The following is a 24,531-nucleotide window of genomic DNA, read 5'->3' as shown; positions in this document are numbered from 1 at the left end:
GTTGTTTTCCTCTCTTCTACCTCCTATTTTTCCACATCACTTTCTTACAGTTACTACACCAGATACTTGAGTTCACCAGGCCCAGTTGAGCTAAATTCGTTCTTTTTCCAGTTCTTTGAGGTGTAAAGTTAGGTTGTTTATTTGAGACCTTTCTTTTCTCTTAAGGTAGACTTTTTCTTTTTGCTCCAATATCAGAATAACAGAATCAAGAGTGGAGGTGAAGGTTAAGTAGCGAGGCTACTTCAGAGGTGGTCGTCATCCACAGGGAGCTTGCAATTCTCCAAATTCACTGCAGTGAATTGAAGGAGATAAAACTTTGAGTCAGTGCCCAATACATGATGACTTAAGTATCCAGGAAGTTCTCGGGTGATGGAGATGAGAATTAACAGATGATAATAATAAAAAAGATAACTCAGAGAAGCAATAGGATAGGAGTAGTAGGTAGACCAAGGCGAAAGCCCCACTCCCCCTAGTGAATTCATTCTTTTCTCCTCCACATTCCACTTTTTACACACAATAGAAGGAAGCCCCGAGTCATTGTTAGCTATGATGAACCAGGCACTGTCTTAAATGTACTTGTGGGTGTATCTCTTTGAGAATCCTCACAACCCCAAGAGCACATATGATAAGATCCTGGTACCAGAGATGAGAAAAGAGGCGCAAAGAGGCTCTGCAATTTCCCCAAAGTCACCTTGCTAATAAGTGGCATAGAGAATTAAAAACTACAAAGTGGTTTTGAGTCTAAACACTGAGCCCCAATAGTGGAGGGGCTCCCAGGTCTTTCCGCAGGCCAGAGAATCTTGGAGGAAGGGAGGGGAAGAGGATATCCAGCACATGGTATGCTCCATCAGGTATGGATTACATAAATCTGTCCCCTGGGGTGGTGTTCTCACGTTCCTATAACTTCATGTCTCCCCAGGTCGCGTCTCTTCTCTCTTCCAACTGGTCCTCTTTATCGCTGGCGCTGAGCCTCTCGGCCTCGGGTAAAGATGAGTGACGTGAGCTGGGATTCTGACTCTTCCCCCCGCTCTTCCTCACCTCCTTCTCCCCCCTCTTCCTCCGCTCACTCGCCTTCTTTCTTCCCGTCCTCTTCCTCCTCCGCCTTCCCTTTCAAAGACGGAGTCATGCTGTACATGGTCTATTTAAGCAAGGAGAATCTCCAGAGGTTCAAGCAGCTTTTAGTGGAAGAGAGCCCCAGACCTGGCTCTCTCCAGATCAGCTGGGACCAGCTGAAGACAGCCCGGTGGGCGGAGGTGGTTCACCTCCTAATCGAGTCCTTCCCTGGACGCCTCGCTTGGGAGGTGACTCACGACATCTTCGCCAAGATGGACCAGGCAGAACTGTGCCTTCGGGTACAGATGGAGCTGAATGGTGAGTGAGAATCTGGTATACAAGATGCGGTTGGGCTTGGGTGCTGCAGACCTAAGCGCTTCACTAGCCTCTCCTATGTAGGTACACTCTATTTTCTTATACATCTAACTATGCACATACATAGCTATATACACATATAGCAATACATACATGGATATTAAAGCGTTTATTTTTTAATTTGGTTTTATTTTTTAATTTGGAAATTGGCTCCCTTTTTCATTGAAGTATAGTTGATTTACACTGTTGGGTTAGTTTCAGGTGTACAGCACAGTGATTCGTATATATGTATATATATATATGTATATATATATATTCTTTTTCAGATTCTTTTCCATTATAGCTTATTACAAAATATTGAGTAGAGTTCCCTGTGCTATACAGTAGGATATTGTTGTTTATTTTATTATTTTTTAAATTTTTATTGGAGTATAGTTGATTTACCGTGTTGTGTTAGTTTCAGTTTCAGGTGTTAGTACAGCAAAGTGAATCAGTTATACATATACATATATCCACTCTCTTTTAGATTCTTTTCCCATATAGACCATTACAGAGTATTGAGTAGAGTTCCCTGTGCTATACAGTAGGTCCTTATTAGTTATCTATTTTATATATAGTAGTGTGTGTATGTGATCCCAATCTCCCAATTTATCCCTCCTCATACCTTTTCCCTTTGGTAACCATAAGTTTGCTTTCTGTGTGTGGGGGGTCTATTCCTGTTTTGTAAATAAGTTCATTTGTATCATTTTCTGGATTCCGCATATCTCTAATTCCATCCATGTTGCTGCAAAGGGCATTATTTCGTTCTTCTTGGAGCTGAGTACTATTCCATTGCATGCATGCACCACATCTTTTTTACCCATTCATCTGTCGATGGACATTTAGGTTGCTTCCTAAATGCACATACGTGTGTATTAAAGTGTATGTGTTTTACATGTGTGTGTGTGTGTGTGTGAGCGCAGTGTTTGGCTGGGCTGTACATTTATATGTTATTAAACACCCTCCTCAGGACCTTCTGACCCACCACCCTTTTCACACTTCCTAACACCGAGATGGGAGGTCTAGGTCATCTTCTCCCTGAACTAAGGTGGTGAGAGAATGAGACTCGTGAATGACGTGGCTGCCGCTATCCTAAAAGGTCCCGTTACCTCCGTGGTGCTCTCCCTGTTCTGTCCACCTTGTCATTCCAATGAGGGGCTCTTTGTTTGTCTGTTCCAGACATTTTACCTAACTTGGAACCAGAGGCCTTGAACCCAAGAGAAACACAAATGAACTTGGAGGAAGATGAGGCTGGTACGTGCTGGCCCTGTGCAGATTCTGGTGGAAAACAGGCTATGGGTGGGGATGAGAAGCCCAGTCCCCAAGGCAAGGCAGGTTGTAAATGCATATGTCTAGTGTCCCTTCTGTGAATCAGAACTTCAGAAAAGAGAGCAGCTGTGCACTCACCTAAGCGGGAAGTCCAGCCACTGACCCAGCTGGATGCAGGGGCTCAGGCTACATCCTTGAGACATCACTTCTCTCCCTCCTTCCATTGGATTCAGTCTTGAGTGGTCCCTCCTCTGCACACTGGCCGTTTCTGCCACCAGCTGCCCTTAGCAACACCAGCAGGAAAACAGAATGCTTATTTCTCATTTTTCCAACACAAGTCCTGGAGCTCACTCCCCTGAATGAACTGAGACCATGAGCTCCTCGATGAATAATGTGGTGAAATGCTCTGGCGGGTGGACACTGGCTTATGTGCTTATGAGACAGCTTGATGGTAAGTCCAGCCACAGTCCAAAGTAACGGTTGGAGAGTGCGAAGGGGGCAGTTCTCCAAAAAATTTAGGGTGCTGTTGCCAGGCTAGGAATGGTCAGTAGATAGGCAAACACAGCAGCTATCTTAATCCATCCCTCCTTCCCCTACTCCATTATCCTGGACCACCAAAGTAGGATTCTAGGGAACTCCCTGGGGGTCCAGTGATTAGGACTCAGCGCTTTCACTGCTGAGGGCCCAGGTTCCATCCCTGGTTGGGGAAGCTAAGATCCCACAAGCCGTGTGATGCAGCCAAAATAAAATTTTAAAAATATATTTTTTAATTTAAAAAATACAAATAACATAGGTAAAGCTACCCCAGCCATCTTCTGAGAATTAAGAAATAGGAAGAAGGGACCAAAAGAACTGCGGTGCCAATAGAAGCTATGGGGTCACTGAACCAATTTCAAGAACTTTATAACCGCCCCCCACTTCTTATGTAAAGAGCAGCTCTTGCTTTGTCTAAGCCACTTCAAGTTGTCTGTTCTGTTCCTTGCAGCTTCTTAATTGATGCACTGCTCTCCGGAAACGTGCGTGATTGATGCACTGTGTCCTGGAGCTGGATGTAGACGTCAAGCCTCGTTTTCTGGTTGTTCAGTCAGTTCTCACAAACAACTGATGCTGTACCCTGCATCTCTCCCTTCTCATTCATCCAGATAAATTACGGGAGTACAGACTACACTTGATGAATGAATATTCGACCCTACGGAACAGCACCGTTTGGCCTGGGAACCACATGGACTTCTTTTACCAAGACCTACACAGAGAAGAGACATTCTTACCCTGTCTACTTCTTCCCAGAAAACCTCAAGGAAAACAGCCCAAGACTGTGGTTCTTCAGGGGGTCGCCGGGGTTGGAAAAACAAGCCTGGCCAAAAAAGTGATGTTAGAATGGGCAGAAAACAAGTTCTATGCCCACAAGCTCTGGAACGCTTTCTACTTCCATTGCCAGGAGATGGACCAGTTGGACGAGCAGAGCTTCGCTGAGCTCATCGCACGCAAGTTGTCCGGGTCTCGGGCTCTGGCGTCCAAGATCATATCCAAAGCAGACCAGCTTCTGCTCTTCTTTGATGGTTTTGAGGAACTAACCTCAACCCTCATAGATAGACCGGAGGACCTGAGTGAAGACTGGAGCCAGAAGGTGCCCTGGTCTGTCCTCCTGACCAGTTTGCTGAGCAAAAGAATGCTCCCCGGGGCCACGCTAATCATCTTCCTGAGGTTCACCTCTTGGAAGAACTTGAATCCCTTTCTGAAATGCCCGTCTCTGATAACCCTTACAGGGTTTAGCGTGCCTGAGAGATCCAGGTATTTCAGGACGTACTTCAGAAACAAGAGCCAAGCCGATGAAGCCTTGAGTTTTGTCATGGGAAACACGATTCTCTTCTCCATGTGCCAGGTCCCTGTCATCTGCTGGATGGTATGTTCTTGTCTGAAACAGCAGATGGAGAGAGGAGCAAATCTCCCGCACACATTTCCAAATGCCACAGCTGTATTCGTCCACTTTCTTTCCAGCTTGTTTCCCACCAGGGTTAGAGACCTTTTCAATACGACTCACCAAGAGCAATTGAAAGGTCTGTGCTCCTTGGCCGCAGAGGGTATGTGGGAAAGGAGATGGGTGTTTAATAAGAGAGATCTCAATCTGGCCAGACTGGATGAAACAGACGTCGAGACTTTTCTCAGCGCGAATATCTTTCGAAGGGTGGTGGGCAACAGAGACCTTTACGCCTTTGCCCACTTGAGCTTCCAGGAGTTTTTTGCTGCCTTGTTGTATGTTCTCTGCTTCCCACGAAGACTCAGAAATTTCCATGTGTTGGACCGGTTCCACGTCCTACGTCTGATAGCACATCCCGGAAGAAAGAGGAACCATCTCGCCCAGATGGCTCTTTTTTTATTTGGCCTTTTAAATGACGCGTGCGCTCTAGCCGTGGAGCGGGTGTTCAGATGCAAGGTGTCCTTGGGCAACAAGAAGAAATTGCTGAAAGTCGCAGCCGAGCCTCATGAATGTGACCCACCAACCCCGCACCACGGGGTCCCACAGCTGTTCCACTGTCTGCATGAAATCCGGGAGGAGGTATTTGTGAGTCAGATCCTAAACAGCTATCGTAAAGCTACTTTGGTCATCAGCAGAAGTAAAGATGTGCAAGTGTCTGCCTTTTGCCTCAAGTTCTGTCGACGTTTGCAGGAGTTAGAGCTGACGATCACCCTGATCATCACCAGAGCGAGCAGGCTCTGCCCGGATCCCCTTCCTGCCTCTGGGTAAGTGCGCCCATCTCTCCCTTGGTAGATTCACGGTCCTATCGGGGACCTTGCCTACCATCTCCTGGGCATCTAGGGCGACCATCTCCGTCTTGAGGGGATCCCTTGCACATGGGACTTTCGGTCTTAAAAACAGAACGCAACGTAAAATAGGTAGCAAGTAGGACGCAGCCGCATAGCACAGAGAGATCAGCTCGGTGCTTTGTGACCACCTAGAGGGGTGGGATAGGGAGAATGGGAGGGGGACGCAAGAGGGAGGAGATATGGGGATATATGTATATGAATAGCTGATTCACTTTATTATACAGCAGCAGCTAACACACCACTGTAAAGCAATTATACTCCAATAAAGATGTTAAAAACAAAAACAAACAGAAGGTGTTCCTGGGGTGCCGATTTCCATGCTAAAACTGGGAGAATCCTGGAAAAAAACAAGACGAGTGGTTCACCTACCTTGCCTCTATGCTGCACACCCTCCTTCCCATGTATGTGGGGACTCTGTTTCATCTATCACCCCAATTCTGTATATCATAAGCCTTTTAGTCTGTAAGGAAGTGCTGTCCAACGAGACTTCCTATGATGGGGAAGAATGAAGGAGAAAATTCGAGGTGTTCCCAGAGCCAAAGACACTACGTGCAGATCTTTCTCTGGATTTTGGATTCTGGTTCACCGTGCCCCTCCCCCACCCCCCAAAAGAAAGAATAATTTTCCCTTATTCTGTTCCTATATAGAGTTTTTTCTTTTTAGTAACAATTTCATAAGCACAGAGTAAGAATATGGATTATATTTTGCATCCTAATCTCTGCCCTCATATAAATCCTAAGTGATTAAAAAGCAACTCCTTTTTTCCCTAAGTCATAGGACCATATAAGTGAGGCCACGAGTCTTCCTGGAATGAAATGAAAAATCCTGTAACAGTTCTGCTGGGCATCTTCTTAAATGAGGGCATCTTTTGAAAGTCACAAAGGGGTCTGTGATCATAAGGAAGCCCTGGGTTTGCTAGTAGGTTTTCTCAAGCTTAATCTCTAACGATGAGCCCTTTTCTCTTTTTCTCCCACACAGACCAGAGGGCGGTGATAGGTGTTATCTCTGGTGGCAAGACTTCTGCTCTGTGTTTAGGACACATGAGAGTTTGGAAGTCCTGGCTGTGACAAACAGTACTATGGACCCTGATTCAGTGAAGGTCCTTTCTACAGCACTGAAACACCCACACTGTAAACTCCAAAAACTGATGTGAGTATAAAACAAATCCTAGTTGGAAGGAATTCCATGGAAACAATCTGTTTCCCTCTCTGCTCACGCTAGACGTGCTCAAGGCATCCACGTCCATAGGTTTTTTTCCTAGTCTTACTGAGATATAACTGACCTATAACACTGTAGGTTTAAGTGTTACAGCCTGATGACTTGACATACATATATTGCAAAATGACGAGCACAGTAAGTTTAGTTACCATCCATCACCTCGTACAGTTACCAAAATGTTCTTTCCTAGTGATTGAATGGTCTACTCTCTTAGCATCTTTCAAATCTACCACACAGCATGGTTAACTACAGTCACCCCAGCACTTATTTGTCTTATAATTGGAAGCTTGTACCTTCTGACCGCCTTCGCTCAATTCCCCCACCCCCGCCTCTGACAACCATAAATCTGATCTCTTTTTCTATGAGTTTCGTTATTTTTTAGATTCCACGTGTAAGTGAGGTCGTTTTTCTAAAGAAGACATACAGATGGCCAACAGGCTCATGAAAAGAGGCTCAACATCACTAAACATTAGAGGAATGCAGATGAAAACCACCATGACATATCACCTCACACCTGTCATCAAAAACACGAGAGATAATAAGTGTTGGTGAGGATGCAGAGAAAAGAGAACCCCAGTGCACTGTTGGTGAGAACATGAATTGACGGCCACTGTGGAAAACGGCATGGAGGTTCCTCAAAAAACGAAAACTCCTAGTTGTTTTTACTGCCTGAGTGGTGATGTGCTAAGCAGGTACTTAGTGTGGTGTACCACTGCATTCCTTTGGGGTAAGTACTGTTATCCTGATTTTTTTAAAGGGAGAACCAGAGAGGTTAAGTGACTTGTCTGAGATCACACAGCTGGTAAGCTTTGGGGAACGCTCCCCATCTCAGGTGGTCTGAGGCTCGCCTCCTCCATCACCACACCACACACGCTTAGCAGGCCCCTGCGTGTCACAGGTCAAGATTTCCATGAAAGAGGGAAGAAGGTGAGCCAGATCCAGCTGCCGTTTGGCAGGCTCTACGAAATGAAAAATGCATGTACACCTTGACCCCAAGGTCCACTTTTTTAAATCCACCCAAGGTAAATACATATGCACGTACTCGGAGGAATGGTTGAGAACATCACTGCAACATTACCTTCAATACCAAAAAATGTACAGACATTTATGTAGCACTCACCCTCTGCTGGGCTGTCTTAGGTCCAGCATCACATTTCAGTGCTCTTAAAACTCACAGCCATCCTAAAGAAGTAGGTATTTCATGAGGAAGCTAGGGCATGAGGTTACACAGCTGGTATGTAATCGGAATACAGATTTAAACTCCAGAATCAGTTCTCTTAGCTATTACCTTATACACCCTCTCCCTATGGTTTTTAAAACCCAGAAACTCAATACTTCATCAAAATTCCTTGAAATAGCCCACTTGACCAGTATCTGACCTATTTTCTCTCCTGTTATTATAAAGATTATCATTAACTCCCATTGTTTTAAAAAGATTTATTTTGATGTGGACCAATTTTTAAAAAATCTTTATTCAATTTGTTACACTATTGCTTTTGTTTTATGTTTTGCTTTTCTGGCCACAAGTCATGTGGGAATCTTAGCTCCCGGACCAGAGGTCGAACCCACACCCCCTGCATTGGAAGGCGCAGTCTTAACCCCTGGACCACCCGGGAAGTCCCTAGCTCCCCTTTTTTGAGTGCCTTCCTTTCTACATCAAGTCCTATGCAGAACCTCTTACAGGCATCACTAGTGTTAATTCTCACGACCATCCTAAGTGGAAAATGTCATGAGCTCTCTCGAGGATGTGAAATGAATCTTGGGGAGATTAAGTGACTCACGTAAGGTCGTCCAACTAGGAGGCTGAGCTGAGAAGAGAATCCAGTTTGGAGCCTTGGGCTGCACAGAAAGGGGCCTCACGCATTTATGGACTGATTGAACGAAGAAGAACTAATTAGCAAATGGGGAAATGTTGGTCAAAATGTACTATAGGGCTTCCCTGGTGGCGCAGTGGTTGAGAGTCCGCCTGCCGATGCAGGGGACACAGGTTCGTGCCCCGGTCCAGGAAGATCCCACATTCCGCAAAGCGGCTGGGCCCGTGAACCATGGCCTCTGAGCCTGCGCGTCAGGGGCCTGTGCTCCGCGACGGGAGAGGCCACAGCAGTGACAGGCCTGCGTACCGCAAAAAAAAAAAAAAAAAAAAAAAAAGTACTATAAACTCCCAGTTAAACATTGAATACTTTCTGGGGATCTAATGCACAGCATGGTGACTATAGTTAACAATACTGTATGGTATACTTGAAAGTTGCTAAGAAAATAGATCTTCAATGTTCTCACCCCAAAAAAGAAATGGTAAGTATGTGGCCAGATGGAGGCAGTTAGCTGATGCTCAAGTGGTAGTCATTTTGCAATATGTAAGTGCATCAAATCAACAAGCGATGTACACTAAAGCGATACATTGTTATCTGTATCATCTCAACAAAGCTGGAGGGGAAAAAAAACTAATTAGCCACCTTGATTGTGGTGATGGTTTCATGGGTGTATGAACACATCCAAACTCATGAAGTTGGGTGCATTAGGTATATGATAGATGCACTTTTTTTGGTGTGTCGATTATACCTCAATAAAGCTGTTCAAGAAAAAAGAGCTGATGGGCTGATGCGAGCCTATGATAACCGGACACTGCTTACCTCTGCAGCTTTAGGCACGTGAGCCCCCTCGTGTTGAATGAAGACTTAATCAGGGTTTTGGTGGAAAACCAGTACCTGAGATACTTGGAAATACAAGACACGGAAGTGAGATGCCAGGTCATGGAGTTTCTGTGCAATGCCTTGAAACACCCCCAGTGTTTTCTGCAGTGTCTGAGGTGAGACTGGGAGGGATGGAGAGAGAACCCTGGTACCCAGGCAGTCCGTTCAGAGGTGGGGGGTTACATGCTCAGCCTGCCTGACATCTTACTGTAATCAGTTGTCAGTTTCACTCAGCTTTTTTCTTTTATCAAAGTATAGTTGATTTACAATATTGTGTTAGTTTCGGGTGTACAGCAAAGTGATTCAGTTATACATATATATATATTTTTAAATTTTTTTTTATTTATTTTTGGCTGAGTTGGGTGTTTGTTGCAGTGCGCGGGCTTCTCATTGCGGTGACTGCTCTTGTTGCAGAGCACGGGCTCTAGGCGTGCGGGCCTACAACTTCAGTAGTTGTGGCTCGCAGGCTCTAGAGCGCCGGCTTAGTAGTTGTGGCATACAGGCTTAGTTGCTCTGCGGCATGTGGGATCTTCCCGGACCAGGGCTCTAACCCGTGTCCCCTGCATTGGCAGGTAGGATTCTTAAGCGCTGGGCCACCAGGGAAGCCCTACATATATATTTTTTTAACATCTTTATTGGAGTATAATTGCTTTACATTGTTGTGTTATACATATATTTTTGCGGATGCTCATCCATTATAGGTTATTGTGAGATATTGAACATAGTTTCCTGTGCTATACAGTAAACCCTTATTGTTTATATATTTTATATATAATGGTGTATATCTGTTAATCCCAAACTCCTAATTCATCCCTCTCCCCACCCCTTTCCCCTTTGGTAACCATAAGTTTATTTTCTATGTCTGTGAGTTTGTTTCTCTTTCATAAATACATTTATTTATATTATGTTTTAGATTCCAATGTAAGTGATATCAAAATATTTGTCGTTAAATCACTTCACTCAGTATGATAATCTCTGGGTCTATCCATGTTGCCGCGAATGACAATATTTCATTATTTTTTATGGCTGTTCACTCAGATATTTTTTAAGGTGACAATTTCATATATGTATGCACTGTGAAATGATTGCCACAGTCAGGCTACATAACCCATGTGCCACCTCACAAAGCCACCATCTGAACACTTGAGATCAACTCTCTTAGCAAACGTCAAGTATACACTACAGTCTTGTTAACCATCGTCACCATGATGTACATTAGGTCTCCAGAAGTTATTCATCTTATAACTGGAAGTGTGTGCCCTTTGACCATCATTTCCCCCACCCCAGCCCCTGCAACCACCATTCTACCCTCTGGTTCTAAGTTTCACTCAGCTTGAAAACTACAATTTGATGTCCCAGGTGTGTCTGAGATAGAGAAACCATAGCCTTAGGGGTGAGCTTGGGCCAGCCCACCCTGGCTTGCAAGAGCTGATCGTTAAACATTCAGGAATTTGGTGAAGGTTGTTAGACAGCATTATTAAAAAACTAACTCACATAAACTTAGTATCGAATAAATTGTATTAAAAAACAAAGGCAATAGTTAAAACTCATTACTTCCTAATTTTTCTTACTATATTATTATCGGTGTCAGTGTTCAGCAAACCTTCTCTATGAAGGGCCGGGTAAGGAATATTTTCAACTTTGCAAGACGTACAGTCTCTGTCACGACTGTTCAACTCTGCTATAACATCTGAATTAAATAGTGGTGACAGAGTGCTAAAATATCCATTGCCAATATGCAAATGAATAGGCATGGTCGTGTTCCAATAAAACTTTATTATGATTAATAATTATGTATTCATAGAGTTCATCAATAACTTTAATGATTTATTAAGTATCAATTGTGTTATTAATAACTAATAATTATATAATTTACTAGTGATTTTATTTATGTATGAACACTGCAATTTGAATTTCATTTAATTTTCATGTGTCACAAAATATTCTTTAACTATTAAAAAAAATTTTAGGGATTTCCCTGGTGGTGCAGTGCTTAAGAATCCGCCTGCCAATGCAGGGGCCATGAGTTCGAGCCCTGGTCCGGGAAGATCCCACATGTCACGGAGCAACTAAGCCCGTGCGCCACAACTACTGAGCCTGCGCTCTAGAGCCCGCGAGCCACAACTACTGAGCCCGTGCGCCTTAGAACCTATGCTCCACAACAAGAGAAGCCACCGCAATGAGAAGCCCGCGCACTGCAACAAAGAGTAACCCCCTCTCGCTGCGGCTAGAGAAAGCCCATGTGCAGCAACAAAGACCCAACACAGCCAAAAATGAATTTGAATTTTTTTTTTTTGCGGTACGCGGGCCTCTCACTGTTGTGGCCTCTCCCGTTGCGGAGCACAGGCTCCGGATGCGCAGGCTCAGCGGCCATGGCTCACAGGCCCAGCCGCTCCGCGGCATGTGGGATCTTCCCAGACCGGGGCACGAACCCGCGTCCCCTGCATCAGCAGGCAGACTCCCAACCACTGCACCACCAGGGAAGCCCAAATTTTAGAAAAATTTTAGATTACTCAGTTCACAGGCTGTACAGGACCAGGTGGTAATGCAAATTTGGTCCACGGGCCATAGTTTAACTGAATCTCATTCTTTATCCTGAAAATGGTTTGGCCAATAAATGTTTAAAAGAAGTTGTGTTTCAGGGGCAGAATCAAGTCCCTGGTTTGGAAGTAAAGCCTGACAGCCCATGCCAATTTGTCATGGCCCTGAGTGTGTATTATTTTCTATTGATTATTTGCAATTCAGACGCTGAATTTGATGCAGGTTCACTCAGGCAAGATGGAAATCACCCCTCCAGTCACTCTTGGGTGAAGAACAAGGATGTGAGATAGTAGGTGAGGTCTAGGTGGCTATGTGGGTACCATTTTCCCCAGGAGCTAAGGTTCAGTGTTTTTGCGTGGCTTCTGTAGGTTGGAAGATTGCCCTTTCAGCCCGAGAAATTGGGCTGATCTCGCCAGGAATCTCAAAAACAATGTTCACCTGAAGACTCTAATGCTGAAACGTAGCTCCCTGGAGAGGTTTGAGCCATGTCACCACCTGCCAGTGGCCCAACTGGAGAAGCTGTCGTAAGTCTTTTTGTGGTTGTCCTGCTGTTGCCCAGTTGTTTGGTAGATTGAGTGTTTCTAGGAGAAAAACAGAAATGGGGGAATGTGTGTATAATGGAGCAAAATTAAGTCGTGATTGTTAATGACATAGATGGGGCAATGAAGGCTTGAGCTGAGAGAGAGACAGACAGACAGAGAGACAGAGACAGAGAGACAGAACTACATAAAAGTACATATTTGCACCTAATATCCTAGAATATATAACTATAGTGAGCCTGATGTATCCATCATCCAGTTTTTGAAATAGAACCTTAACCGTACTATTTTCCTTCCCCACTGATCATATCGATCCCCAAGTCCATGACCCCCACGCCCCCATAGCCATCTTGAATTGGGTTGATCAGGCTCCTTATTTGTATTTACACTGATAATACTGTACATGGATCCTTAAACAGAGCACAGTTTTGCAGTGCTTTGAATTTCACGTAAGTGGCCTCATTGAGCATGTGTGCTTTTTCCAATCAACTGACATTTTAGTCTTCATCAGTGTTTTGTAGTTTCTGTAGGCTGTTCCTCTTTGGTGCTGAATGATAACATTTGTATAAATGTGCAACAATTTAGGTGTCCATCTTACTTGCCACCGAGGGTTGAGCTATTAACACACACACACACACACACACACACACACACACACACACACCGACACACGCTAGTAGAGTTGCCACGTCATGGAGAGCATTCATCTTCAGTTCTACCAGGCTTGTTTCCAGATAGTTGGTACCAATTTGCAGTCCCACCAACGGTGTGTATGAAAGTTCCCCCAACTCCAAATTCTCATCCGACTCTTGTTACTGTTACTGCTTTTGCCCATCTGTTGAGCCGAAAATAACATGTTATTGTTTATTTATGACTCAAGTACCACTTTATTATTTTTTAATTGAAGTATAATTGACTTACAATATTATATGAGTTTCAGGTGTACGACCTGATATTTTTCTACGTTACAAAATGATCTCCATGATCAGTCTAGTTATCATCTGTCACCATACAAAGTTATTACAACATTAGATACTTTCTTGTTTACGTTTGCACTTCCCTCACCACACATGAAAACGTTTGCAGGACCTTCCTATACATCTTAGTTTCTCTAATACGAGTGCCCGCTTCTGTCTTCAGTGCGTGTTTCTATCTTTCTTTACCTTGTGAAATGGTGTCTCTTCCCAGGTCACCTCCATATATGTTATTTACTGTTTAGTCATTGCTGGTCCCTTTCTCTTCCCTCTTCATCCCGCTCTGTAACTGTTTTCCTGATCCCCAATTGCTTCTCACATCAAAGTTCTATCCTCCCCCTTAGATCTGAGAAGCCCTAAGGGCTGGTAACAGAAGTAGGATGAGGCGTTTGCATTTAGAAGGAAAGCCCTGATTGAAATCTTCATCTCTCAGCACGAGACAAGGAAAATCCTGTCACAGGCATGACTTAAATTGCACCCTGTCTGTCCCACAGGTTGGAGAATTGTGACCTCACGTCACTTTCCTGCAAAAGTCTTATCTCTTCTCTTGCGAGTAACAAGAATCTGACCCATTTGAGCTTGGCAAAAAATGCCTTGAAGGACGATGGGGCGAAACAGCTTTGGAATGCCTTGCAATGCTCTCAGTATCCTCTGCAGAGGCTGGTGTAAGTCTCCAAATGTCCTCTTTTTGGAACTCCCTGGGGTAGAATAGGGCAATGGAGAGCAACTGTGATATGTGTGTCCATTTATGCAACATACTTTTTAAGCGCCTACTGCATATTAGGCATTGTGCTGATACTGGAAGAAAGCATAATGAAGAGGAAGGTGGTTATGATTTCAGTCTCAGAGATAAATTATCTAGCGGCAGAGTTCTCAAACTGTGTGCCGAGGTACCCAGGGGTGAACTCACAGAGGCGCTGCAGGATATTTTAAATGTAAGAGATACTGACATCATCGCCGCGAGAACTATTAGCTTGAGGTAGTTCTGTTCTAACATCAGGTTGTGCTACTTTCCTTTCAATGATGTCATATCTTTGCAAAGCTCTGTCTTTAGCAATTGCGGTCATGAGAGCAAGTGCATTGCAAGAATGTTTTTTAACAGATTTTTTTTTTTTTTGGCCATGCCGTACGGCTTGTGGGATCTTAGTTCCCTGACCAGGGATTGAACCCCAGGCCCGCGGCAGTGAAAGCCTGGAGTCCTAACCCGTGGACCCCCAGGGAATTCCACAGAGCAAAATTTAATGAAGTACAGGGGTGATGTGAAAAAAGTGAGATGCTAAGGAGGGCATAAATGGAGAAAGTTTGGGAACCTCTGATCCAATGCATTCCTCTAACTCCCAGAGTTTGGGAGTGAGTGTTATACCTCTGAGATCAGAATAATGTAATGTGACCTGGCTTTCTGCTCAGAAGTGAGTCGTGTATCAACCTCAGTGATATGGACCAGCATACATACTAAGTGATATCCTGTTTGGTGTTTGTCTCACTCTATCCTGAATTCTTTAAATGACTTCCCCTAGGTATCAGGGCACATTGGCTGTCATTGACAGAAATTAAACTCAGACTGTCTTAAACCGTAAAGAAATTTGCTGGCTGGTAAAACCAGAAATGCCGAACTGACACGCAATACCCCCTGAACCCATTGAAGCTTTCAGGATCCCAAAAAGAAGCAGGAAATTGTGCAGCTGCTTCGGAAGACAGACGGGTATCTCCTCAAAAGGTTAAACAGAAACGTAACATGAGTCAGCAATTCTACTCCTTGGTATACATGCAAGAGAAATAAAAACAAAATCTGCACAAAAAATTGTACACGGATTTCCATAGCAGCATTATTTGTAGTAACAAAAAAGTGGGAAACAATCCAAGTGTCCAAAAGCTGATGAATGGATGAAGTGTGGTCTCTCCATATGATGGAATATTATTCAACCATAGAAAGCAACAAACTATATATTAATACATGCCAAGTGGATGAATCTTGAAAATATTATGCTAAATGAAAGAAGCCAGTCACAAAAGACCACATACAGTATGATTCTATTTATATTAAATGTCTAGAAGAGGCAAATTGACAGGAAGAGAAATCAGATTAGTGGTTGCTAGAGCTGGGGTGGGTGGGGGAAGAAATTGGGAATGACTGCTAAAAGGTACACCGTTTTCCTTTTTGGGGTGATGAAAATGGTCTAGAATCATGGTAAATGTTGTGCAACTCTGTAAATATACTGAAAACCAATGGTGTGTACACTCCCAATGGGTGAACTATATGGCACGTTAATTATATCTTGATAAAGCTGTTATACCAAAAAAAAAAAAAAAAGGCGGGAAAGAAAACTAAGGGTGTTTTGGTTGGTGTTTCTCTGCAGGCTGAGAAATTGTGCCTTGACCTCTGAGTGCTGTCCGGATATGGCTTCTGCTCTTGATAAAAATAAAAACCTGAGAAGTCTGGACCTTGGTTTTAACAGCCTGAAGGACGACGGGCTTATCCTGCTCTGTCAGGCCCTGATGAACCCTGACTCTGGCCTACAGATTCTTGAGTAAGTTGTCCCCGTTTCCTTCTTTGAGACCGAGTGTCTGTAAAATTCTCTTGGGGTAGAATGTGGGAGTGTGTTTTGCACTTCTGGGGTGTTCCCTCCATTTGGTTGGAGGACTTGGAAACTTCAGAGCAGTGGTTCTCAAAGTACAGTCCTCAGACTAGGAACCTTTTCATCAGGGAAGTTGTTAGAAAGGCAAATTCTTGCATCATTTGTCTCTCTGTGTCTGGTTTATGTCACTGGGCATAATGCCCTCAAGGTCCACCCATGTTGTCACAAACAGAATTTCATTCTTTTTATCGGCTGAGTAGTATTCCATTGTACATATATGCCACATCTTCTTTACCCATTCATCTGTCGATGGGAATAGAGGTTGCTTCCGTGTCTTGGCTATTGTGAATAGTGCTGCTATGAACATGAGGGTGCAGGCATCTCTTCCATACCCTGGTTTCGATTCCTTTGGGTCCATTCCCAGAAGTGGGGTTGCTGGATCTTGTGGTGCCCTGAGGGTGGGGGACACCCCAGTCTGTGCTTCACAAACACCTCCCATGATTCCTGTGAATGTTAGAGTTTAAGGACCATTGTTAAATTCTTCCATTCAATGAAAGATAAAGAAGAATTTGTTAATCTTAGACTAATACCTTAGATGGCGAGTCTTCCAAAATCAATGTTTATGCTTAGGGAATCTTTTTTGTGTGTATATTTTTTCCTTCTCCTAAAAGTCTCTATGCTAACATGCATACTAGCCAAGTGATTCGAAAGAATTCATCCTATTTTTAATTGTTTTAGTGGTTACCCTAAATATTTAGAAAAGATTTATAGACATCTCTGATGACAAAGGTTGAAACTTTTTTTTGAGTTATTTTTTTTTATTGGCGTATAGTTGATTAACAATGTTGTGTTAGTTTCAGATGTACGGCAAAGTGATTCAGTTATACATATACAACTTTTTTTTGCCTCTTTCCTACCTGCATTTTCTGTTCACTATTGGTATGATCTGGGTTCTAAGTCTAGATCACTTTTTTCTTTCAGAAATGTTAGCTGTTATTTTTTATTAAAGTATAGTTGATTTATAATATTATATTAGTTTTAGGTGTACAGCATAGTGATTCTGTATTTTGATAGATTATACCCCCATTAAACATTATTATAAGATAATGGTTACAATCCCCTATGCTGTACAAAATGTTCTTGTTGCTTATCTATTTTATACATAATAGTTTGTATCTCTTAATCCAGTATACCTAATTTGTCCCTCCTGTCTTCCCTCTCCCCTTTGGTAACCACCAGTTTGTTTTCTATGTCTCTGAGACTGCTTCTGATCTAGGAGAGGCAGCAGTGAGCGGTGGCGTGAAGCGAGATCTTAATTCCCTGCCCAGGGATTGAACCTGGGGAGCCTGGATGAAAACCAGGAATCCCAGCCACCACACCCGCTGGCTCTTGCCCCAGTGAAAAATGCATTTCTCACGGAGGCAAAAAAAGAAACCTGTAAAACAGGTACAAAGTTTATTATTAGAGACATAGCACAACAACAAGTGGGAGAGCACACAGAAACAGTTTGCTTAGTTAAGATAGAAGCAGGGCAGAGACGCACACCCGGAGAGCAAGGGTGTGGGTGTCCTCCCTAATGAGGAGGAGAGCTGTAAAGAGGCCGTTAAGTCATTCATATACGGCAGTTCTTCCGGGTCTCTGTTTACCTTTGGCCAGTTATCTGATTTCTTTTTCCACACCTGACCTTCCCTAGGACCTTCCCCAACTTGCGTGTGCAACTTTTTTCCAAGATGGATTTCAGCCCAGAGGCCTATGGGAGGGCCTTAGCATCACGTGTTGTGGGGTGGTGCCCCTCCTTTTTGACCCCCAAGGAGCCTTTCTGCACATGTGCAATGTCTCCCTTGCCCCAAGGATGGGAAATACGTAACCTCTTGATCTTCCAACAGGGCTTGTCCCACTCTGTCCCTGCCATAAAAATGTCCAGTGTCTAGTTATTTACCCTGTTTCTGTTACTGGTTTTTATATCGAGGTGCAGATCTTGAAATATAGACAGGAATCCGGTCATAAATATGTAGTCCTGGAGTCCTTTTGTCTCTTGCTTCAGGAAATGTAAACAGGGGGCTGATAATGAATGTCTGGCCTGGAGCCCACCTTCTTCTCACCCAAGGAAGTGTGAACAGGAGGCCAGTTGTAAATGGCTAGCCTGGAGCCCATCTATCTCCTGCCTCCCTTTTATTTCGCATATATACTCATTTGTGTTCTTTTTAATATTGCACAAATAAGTGATATCACATAACTCTAGAGCATTTAAATCACAGCAGGTTACATCCTTAATTTCTAGGATTAGTCCTGATAATGGATTTCATTTTTGTTGATAATTACTCGAAGGGAGTTCTGGAGGTCACAATTCTTTTACTCCAGAAAGTTAGTCTTGGGTTGGGTTTTTTTTTTAATTATTTTTTTATTTATTTTATTTTGGCTGCGTCGGGTCTTCATTGCTGCCCGCGGGCTTTCTCTAGTTGCGGCGAGCAGTGGCTACTCTTTGTTGCGGTGTGCAGGCTTCTCATTGCGGTGGCTTCTCTTGTTGCAGAGCACGGGCTCTAGGTGCATGGCTTCAGTAGTTGTGGCTCATGGGCTCTAGAGCACAGGCTCGGTAGTTGTGGCGCACGGGCTTAGTTGCTCCACAGCATGTGGGATCTTCCCTGACCAGGGATCGAACCCCTGTCCCCTGCATTGGCAGGTGGGTTCTTAACCACTGTGCCACCAGGGAAGTCCTACTACTATATTTAAAATAATCAACAAGGACTTAGTACAGAGAACTCTGCTTAATATTCTGTAATAACCTAAATGGGAAAAGAATTTGAAAAAGAATAGGTACATATATATTTACAACTGAATCCCTTTGCTGTATGTCTGAAACTAACACAACATTGTTAATCAACTATACTCCAAAATAAAATAACTTTTTTTTTTTAATTCTTTTCTTTTTTTTTTTTTTTTAAACCCCACATTTGTTTATTTATTTATTTTTCTGGCTGTGTTGGGTCTTCGTTTCTGTGCGAGGGCTGTCTCTAGTTGTGGCAAGCGGGGGCCACTCTTCATCGCGGTGCGCGGGCCTCTCGCTATCACGGCCTCTCTTGTTGCGGAGCACAGGCTCCAGACGCGCAGGCTCAGTAGTTGTGGCTCACGGGCACAGTTGCTCCGTGGCATGTGGCATCTTCCCAGACCAGGGCTCGAACCCGTGTCCCCTGCATTAGCAGGCAGATTCTCAACCACTGCGCCACCAGGGAAGCCCTAAAATAACATTTTTGAAAAGAAAAATAAGCTCCTTGGAATGAAATGACTCATTCCGGTCAGAGTGTGATTTCCAGGCTGTGAGCAGCTAGGCTGGCTCAGCTCTCAGGGGAGGGATGTGGTGACTTTTCTGCTGCCTGTTTCTCTCCCACAGGCTGGACAAGTGCCTGTTCACCTCCGGCTGCTGCCAGGCCATGGCTTCTGTGCTCCTCAACAACCAAACTCTGAGATACCTGGACTTGAGCAAGAACGACATCGGGTTCGGGGGCATCCTCCACCTGCGTGAGGCCGTCAGGAAGAGGAAGTGGGGATCTGAGGTCTCTCTGTAAGTCTCCGCTGGGTTCCCTGTGCAGGATGCATAGCCCTAGGAAACCTCCTCAGCAGCAGTGAGATTCTGGACCCCAAATGCTGTTGGCAGATGTTGCTAACGACCTTTGTTCCTTTCCTGGGGATTTTTATTTTAATAAATTTTTTATTTTATTTATTTATTTTTGGTGGCATTGGGTCTTCGTTGCTGCGCATGGGCTTTCTCTAGTTGCATCGAGTGGGGGCTACTCTTCGTTGCGGTACGTGGGCTTCTCATTGCAGTGGCTTCTCTTGTTGCGGAGCACGGGCTCTAGGTGCGTGGGCTTCGGTAGTTGTGGCTCGTGGGCTCTAGAGCGCAGGCTCAGTAGTTGTGGCGCACGGGCTTAGTTGCTCTGCGGCATGTGGGATCTTCCCGGACCAGGGCTCGAACCCGTGTCCCTTGCATTGGCAGGTGGCTTCTTAACCACTGCGCCACCAGGGAAGCCCTCCTGGGGATTTATAGTTTCCTTCATGTGGCTGACAAACCACACACAACTCCTGCGTGTGAAATGAGAAAATAAACCTGGATTCTACTGTCTGCTCTTTTTTTTTTTGTTGTTGCATTTTAAAAATATTTGTTTGTTTTTTACAGTAGGTCTTTGTTGGTTATCTATTTTAAGTATAGTGTGTACATATCAATCCCAGACTCCCAATCTACCCCTCCTCCCCACTCTTCCCCCCAACCCCGTAACCATAAGTTCATTCTCTAAGTCTGTGAGTCTGTTTCTGTTTTGTAAATCCGTTCATTTGTATCATTTCTTTTAGATTCCGCATATAAGCAATATCATATGGTATTTGTCTTTCTCTGTCTGACTTACTTCACTCAGTATGATCATCTCCAGCCCATCCATGTTGCTGCAAATGGCATTATTTCGTTCTTTTTTATGGCTGAGTAATTAATATTCCATTGTATATATGTAGCACATCTTCTTTACCCATTCCTCTGTTGATGGACATTTAAGTTGCTTCATGTCTTGGCTATCAGAAACAGTGCTACAGTGAACACTGGGGGGCATGTTTTCTTTCAGGTTATGGTTTTCTCTGGATATATGCCCAGGAATGGGATTGCTGGATCTTATGGTAGCTCTATTTTTAGTTTCTTAAGGAAACTCCACACTGTTCTCCATAGTGGCTGTACCAATTTATACTCCCACCAACAATGTAGGAGGGTTCCCTTTTCTCCACACCCTCTCCAGCATTTATTGTTTCTAGATTTTTTGATGATGGCCGTTCTGACTGGTATGAGATGGTAGTTTTTTTTTAATTTTTTATTTATTTATTTTTGGCTATGCCTCACAGCTTGTGGGATCTTAGCTCCCCGACCAAGGGTCAAATCCGCACCCCCTGCATTGGAAGTGCAGAGTCTTAACCACTGGACCGCCAGGGAGGTCCCCTCATTGTAGTTTTGCTTCGCATTTCTCTAATAATTAGCGATGTTGAGCATCTTTTCATGTGCCTCTTGGCCAACTGTAAAAAAAAAAAAAAGTAAAAACGTAGCCATCTGCTCTTAAACTGTTTGTTTCTTCATCTTCTCTCCTGTCTTAAACAAATGAATGTGTTATCATCACTTACCAGATCTGCGGCTGTGAAGGGCTTAGTGGATCTTTCTGTTTCTCCATCTGTAATTTTGGGTTGGCATCCTCCTCCGGGAGATACTATGAGGATTGGAAGAAAGTGCATCTATAAGGCACTAAGTTCAGTGCCTGAGACCATCATGATCTCAATTATCGATGGATTCTGGGTATAGGTCATAGGAAACAGCTGGTGTATTCATTATCTATTGCCCTGGAACAAATTATCTCAATGCTTAATAAGGCAACACACATCTGTTGTAAAATTTCTGAAGGTCAGAAATACAGGAGCAGTTTAACTGGATGGTTCTACTCAGGCTCTTTTACGAGCTGAGTTAAGGTGTTGACTGGAAGGTGATGAGGCTGGAGGACCAACCTCCAAGCTCACCCATGTGGCTGTTGGCAGGAGGCCTCAGTTGCCCCTCTGCAAGGCTGCTCCTAATGTTGCAGCTAGCTCCCTCCTGAACAAGTGATGGGAGAGGGAAGAAGGGGGAAGAGGGGGGGCAAAAGTGCCCCAAACAGAGCCACAGTCCTTTGTTACTGAATCTTGAAAGACCCATCCCTTCTGCTTTACTCTAACGGTCACACAGACCCACGATAGCCCAGTGAGAGAGGGGGCTACATGATAGTGTGAATAACAGGAAGAAGGATCTTTGGGGCCACTTGGAGTCACCTGCCACACCTTGTAATTGGTGGATCCAAGGCACCTGGGCTTCATCCCTGAGCTCTTGAGAGCTGCACCATTGATCTTGAGCTTGTTGACTTGAAAAATATATTCACAGCCTAAAAGTTGAGAGGTAGGTTTTATTCAGTAGGAATTTTTAGGACTTCAAGCCCAGGAGTCAGAGTCTCAAGTAACCCTGAGGAAACTGCTCTGAGGAGGTGAGGGGAGAGCTAGGATATATAGGAGTTTTGCAACAAAGGGCAGGTGGTAGGAACAAAAGATTACTCTTAATAAAAGAAAAGCAGATACCTCGAGTTAAGGCATATAGCACTTTTCTATGTATGGGAAGATGCAAGAGTCTGGGCTCACTGAAATCATTCCTTTGCTATGTATCTCAGCTACTTGGGGCTAGTATCCTGTGTTTTCTCATCCTGAGTTCCCTCAGGGCTCACCGTGGGGAGTGGCTGCAGTCTGATGGCTGCTAGATGGCAGGTGTTCTTTGTTTCCTTCCTGAGTTCCCTCGGTGCTCACCAGCTCACCACTGGGTTGCAATCACTGATGACTGTGACATCCTTTGTTTACTGATACGGCAGGCAATATTCCATTTACATTAAGTCCCCTACGTATGAACCTTCAAGTTGCGAGCTTTCAGAGATGTGAACATGCATTCACATCTGTGTATGCCTGTCTGGCATACATTGTCTCATGCGTGCGTCCTCTACTGGTTGTGCAGCTCGCCCTCTGTCTCCTATGGCTGAGGATCCTTCAGCTCTGCCATCTCCCACCTCCTCTCCCTCCTCCAGTCAGTAACTCTTCTTGCCTGTTCACTCAGTGCAGCCCCTGTATGCTAGCTGTTATACTGTACTACTGTACTTTTCAAGGTACTGTTCTGTAAGATTAAAAATGTTTTCTTTGCTTTTATGTATTATTTGCGTGAAAAGTATTATAAACCTATTATAGTACAGTACTATATAGCTGATTGTGTTAGTTGGGTACCTAGGCTAACTTTGTTGGACTTATGAACAAATTGGACTGACAAACGTGCTCTCAGAACGGAATGTGTTCATATGTAGGGGACTTACTATATCAATCTCATGGGTGGTAAATTTCTGTCCTAGAGGTCTTACATATTTTCCAGCACTGCAAAAGAAAACTGAGCACAGGAGAACCAAACCTGATTCTTATCCTTCTCAGGGAGAAGAAACAGAGCGATGGAGTGGATATGATGAGAAGACTGGAGGGCCCAGTAGTGGACAACAAAATCCTGAAGATAGTTCAGGATTGGAAAGATGAGTGCTGTGATAAGGCAGAGTGGACGAATTGATCCGGTGACGCCCTGGATAACTTTTTCCTGATGAAAAATTGGGCAATGGTTTCCTATTCTGTGGGCCCTTCTGAGTCTACAATGGCTCAGTTAGTTCTGGGAAATGGTGTAACGCGTGGCCTCCAAATAGCTCCCTCGGAGATACTGAAGGTCACATGTCAGACATAGATTAGTCACGGAATTGGGGGCACCACGGTAAGCAGCGTTCCAGCTCACTTCTACTCCTGGCTTCTGGAAGTCATTGAATATGTCATGTTAACATTGTCTCTGGGAAATATCTGACTCACCTACTGGAGTATTGTGAGAATTGAATGAAAAATGTGCATGAATGCAATTCAAAAACTTGTCAAGTGTTGTTTATTTACAAATAGACTTGTACGTCAACTGTTACGAAGGAAAACATCTTGCCTCGAAAGAGCGTCCACTACTGTATAGCACAGGGAACTCTGCTCAATGTTATGTGGCAGGCTGGATGGGAGGAGACTTTGGGGGAGAATGGATACATGTATATGTAGGGCTGGGTCCTTTTGCTGTGCACCTGAAACTATCACAACATTGTTAATTGGCTATACTCCAATCCAATACAAAATAAAAAGTTTTTAAAATAATAATAAAAAATAGGAAAAAAACAGTGTCCAGAGAAAATTTCTGAGGGAGATAATATAGCAAGTGATGGAACAGGGAACTCACCTCATGTTTAAGGAACTCTTTTTTAAAAAGTGAAGTGTGGGACTTCCCTGGTGGCGCAGTGGTTGGGAATCTGCCTGCCAATGCAGGGGACACGGGTTCGAGCCCTGCTCCGGGAAGATCCCACATGCCACGGAACAACTGAGCCCGTGTGCCACAACTACTGAAGCCCGTGCACCTAGAGCCCATGCTCTGCAACAAGAGAAGCCACCACAATTAGAAGCCCGCGCACCGCAACAAAGAGTAGCCCCAGGTCTCTGCAACTAGAGAAAGCCCGCGTACAGCAATGAAGACCCCATGCAGCCAAAAATAAATTAACTAATTAAAAATAAATAAATAAAAATAAAAAGTGAAGTATGACTCAACTTTTTTTTTGAAGGAGTTTAGTCCATTAATAAACAAATTAAAGCGAATTTCTCTTGGATGTGTACTAGGCTGAACCTGGACCCAGTTTGGAAGGTCTAGAGGGTGGTTTCCTGAATTCTGTCTCCCTAGTGACCATCACAGGACCTTGAGAAGCTTTAGAATGTGCAGGTGGCCTCCTGTGCAACGTCGTGGAATAGACTGCACATCACAGGGCAGACGCTGCACTTTTGTTTTCTTTTGGCCGCACCATGTGGCTTGTGGGATTTATCTCCCCAACCAGGGATCGAACCCAGGCCCTCT

At 44.1% G+C, this 24,531-nt stretch overlaps 1 protein-coding gene across 1 annotated transcript; it reads left to right on the top strand.

Annotated features, from left to right (window-relative positions):
* Positions 1 to 989: 989 nt before the first annotated feature.
* LOC115849718 (NACHT, LRR and PYD domains-containing protein 8) lies at positions 990 to 23,334 on the top strand. The gene is made up of 10 exons (XM_030851292.2): positions 990 to 1,371; positions 2,587 to 2,661; positions 3,819 to 5,418; positions 6,481 to 6,651; positions 9,359 to 9,526; positions 12,320 to 12,475; positions 13,959 to 14,129; positions 15,822 to 15,992; positions 19,429 to 19,599; positions 23,049 to 23,334. Exons 1-10 carry the CDS (start codon positions 990 to 992, stop codon positions 23,176 to 23,178), a joined length of 3,195 nt encoding a protein of 1,064 aa, XP_030707152.2. The 3' UTR covers positions 23,179 to 23,334.
* Positions 23,335 to 24,531: the final 1,197 nt, after the last annotated feature.

This window comes from Globicephala melas, chromosome 19 (genome assembly GCF_963455315.2).
Source record: "Globicephala melas chromosome 19, mGloMel1.2, whole genome shotgun sequence".
Classification (NCBI taxonomy): Eukaryota; Metazoa; Chordata; class Mammalia; order Artiodactyla; family Delphinidae; genus Globicephala; species Globicephala melas.
This window is presented reverse-complemented; position numbering and strand designations above follow the sequence as displayed.